The sequence below is a fragment of the Salvelinus sp. IW2-2015 genome, unplaced genomic scaffold, assembly GCF_002910315.2.
Source record: "Salvelinus sp. IW2-2015 unplaced genomic scaffold, ASM291031v2 Un_scaffold7217, whole genome shotgun sequence".
NCBI classification, from domain to species: domain Eukaryota; kingdom Metazoa; phylum Chordata; class Actinopteri; order Salmoniformes; family Salmonidae; genus Salvelinus; species Salvelinus sp. IW2-2015.
Window position 1 is genome coordinate 11,762 of NW_019948477.1, and position 3,253 is coordinate 15,014.

The window sequence follows — 3,253 nt, forward strand, 5'->3', positions numbered from 1 at the left end:
TGTTTGTGTTGCTTCACAGTCCCCGCTGTTCCATAAGGTGTTTTTTTATCTGTTTTTTAATCTGATTCTACTGCTTGAGTCAGTTACTTGATGTGGAATAGAGTTCCATGTAGTCATTACTCCCTGTAGTACTGTGTGCCTCCCATAGTCTGTTCTGGACTTGGGGACTGTGAAGAGACCTCTTATGGCATGTCTTATGGGGTATGCATGGGTGTCTGAGCTGTGCGCCAGTAGTTCAAACAGACAGCTCGGTACATTCAACATGTCAATACCTCTCATAAATACAATTAGTGATGAAGTCAATCTCTCCTCCACTTTGAGCCATGAGAGATTGACATGCATATTATTAATGTTTGCTCTCTGTGTACATCCAAGGGCCAGCTGTGCTGCCCTGTTCTGAGCCAATTGTAATTGTCCTGCGTCCCTCTTTGTGGCACCTGACCACACGACTGAACAGTAGTCCAGGTGCGACAAAACTAGGGCCTATAGGTATAAATACCTCAGCGAGCAGCTACATGGTTAAATCATTGATTAGGGATGTTTGGCAGCCACCCAATGCTTACTATGCGTGTGAGTCCCCTTCGTGAGGTGTATAGATGTCCTGGCTAGCAGCTGGTTCTGAAAGACACACACGCAACTGCGTCCCAAATGGTGCCCTATTTCATATATAGTGCCCTACTTTTGACCAGGGTCCACAGCTCTTTAATAGGGGATAGGGTGCCATTTGACCAGGGTCTACAGCTCTTTAATAGGGGATAGGGTGCCATTTGACCAGGGTCCACAGCTCTTTAATAGGGGATAGGGTGCCATTTGACCAGGGTTCACAGCTCTTTAATAGGGGATAGGGTGCCATTTGACCAGGGTCCACAGCTCTTTAATCTATCTGTCTGTCTGTCTGTCTGTCTGTCTGTTGTCTGTCTGTCTGTCTGTCTGTCTGTCTGTCTGTCTGTCTGTCTGTCTGTCTGTCTGTCTGTCTGTCTGTCCTCTCGTTACTACACCTATCATACTGAGATGTTTTATGTATGGGGGTTAGGTGGAGGGGAAGGATTGTTAAGCTCATTAGCTGTCTATATTTCTGTATATATGCAGCTTTTTCAGTGTTTTCTCTTTGGCTTGTCTCCAGTGCTCAATTCTTTTCCAATTCCTTTCATAGCGTACAGAGAAAATAACCACTCTTCTCTCTCTCTCTCTCTCTCTATTGTCCTCCTCCAGGTCTGTTCCACCGTGACATCATCCATAGTTGTCTTTCTTATGCTGCTATGGTTACATAGACATTCATAACCTTTAGGTCCTCTCTACCTCTCCAGGTCTGTTCCACCGTGCCATCATCCAGAGTGGCTCAGCCCTGTCCAGCTGGGCGGTCAACTACCAGCCTGTGAAGTACACCCGTCTGCTGTCTGAGAAGGTGGGCTGTAACGTTCTGGATACCCTGGACATGGTGGACTGTCTGAGGAAGAAGAGTGCCAGGGAGCTGGTACAGCAGGACATCCAGCCAGCACGGTACCATGTAGCCTTCGGACCGGTTATAGACGGAGACGTCATACCTGATGATCCAGAGATCCTCATGGAGCAGGTGGGGGACCGCTGGGATAGTTTTGTTGCTTTGTTTGTTTCTGATTTTACTTCGTTTTTTAGATAGAACAGATCAAGAGGAAAAAACATACACACACAAACATTCCCGTAATGGTAATGAAGTAAAGTCAACTATATACATAACAACTGTAATCAAATCTAGCTGAAAGTCAGTTGTCACACAAAATAATACATTTTCAACACATTTGGTTATTTCCACACAGGGAGAGTTCCTGAATTATGACATCATGCTGGGARTCAACCAGGGGGAGGGGCTTCGCTTCGTGGACAACGTGGTCGACTCAGAGGACGGCATCTCCGGCAACGACTTTGACTTCTCAGTGTCRGACTTCGTTGACAGCCTCTACGGTTACCCAGAAGGCAAAGACACTCTGAGAGAAACCATCAAGTTCATGTACACGGACTGGGCGGACCGCGACAACCCCGAGACACGACGCAAGACGCTAGTCGCTCTGTTCACCGACCACCAGTGGGTGGAGCCGTCGGTGGTGACGGCGGACCTCCACGCCCGTTACGGCTCGCCAACGTACTTCTACGCCTTCTACCACCACTGCCAGAGTCTGATGAAGCCGGCCTGGTCGGACGCAGCCCACGGGGACGAGGTACCCTACGTGTTCGGGATCCCCATGATCGGACCCACAGACCTGTTCCCCTGTAACTTCTCCAAGAACGACATCATGCTCAGTGCTGTGGTGATGACCTATTGGACTAACTTCGCCAAGACCGGGTAAAGTTGTCCTGCTTTACTACTTTCTATAAGATGGTTATTTCAATCTTACTCTCGGAAGTCTGGACTAGTTCTGGTTTTCTGTTCTACCTGATTATTCATTACATCCACCTGGTATCCCAGATCTAAATCAGTGTCTGATTAGAGGGGAACAATGAAAAAAAGCAGCGGAACTGGTTTGAGATCAGATTAGAATTAGAGGGTTCTATATATTCAAAAAGCTTCTGCCTTTGTTTAGTATTCTGCCTCACTGACTCTATCTGAGCCTTTAATATGACCATGTAGGAGGAGTCTCTGCCTCACTGACTCTATCAGAGCCTTTAATATGACCATGTAGGAGGAGTCGCTGCCTCACTGACTCTATCAGAGCCTTTAATATGACCACCATGTAGGAGGAGTCGCTGCCTCACTGACTCTATCAGAGCCTTTAATATGATCACCATGTAGGAGTCTCTGCCTCACTGACTCTATCAGAGCCAACCTGTTATGGCTGCAGGGGGCGTATTGGAAAAACTGGAAAATATGTGCCAATTTTCAAACGGCCTCTTAATCAATTTTTGCTCTTACAATATGCATATTAATATTAATATTGGATAGAAAACAATCTCTAGTTTCTAAAACCGTTCTAATTTTTTCTCTGAGTGGTACAGAAGTCATTTGGCAGCACTTTCCCTGACCAAGAAGTAGAATGTCAGAAATCTATGCTCGCTTCAACGTTATGCCTATACATGGTCATTATACGTAAGACCCTACGTACACTCCGTACGCCTTGCTCTGGGTGTCAAGAGGGTCACCATGCCCGCCGGGGTCAGACCCTGCTCTTCCTCACAGAGACAGGTCCACCATGCCCCGTGGGTCAGACGCCTGCTCTCTCACAGAGACAGGTCACACAATGCCCCGCGGGTCAGACCCTGCTCTCCTCACAGAGACAGG

The 3,253-nt window shown here is 47.3% G+C and overlaps 1 protein-coding gene across 1 annotated transcript; it reads left to right on the forward strand.

The window, feature by feature from the left end:
• Positions 1-564: 564 nt before the first annotated feature.
• On the forward strand, positions 565-2,324 carry LOC112079205 (neuroligin-3-like). Its single transcript, XM_070442251.1, has 3 exons — positions 565-570; positions 1,289-1,573; positions 1,797-2,324. The coding sequence occupies exons 1-3, from the start codon at positions 565-567 to the stop codon at positions 2,322-2,324; spliced, it is 819 nt and encodes a 272-aa protein (XP_070298352.1).
• Positions 2,325-3,253: the final 929 nt, after the last annotated feature.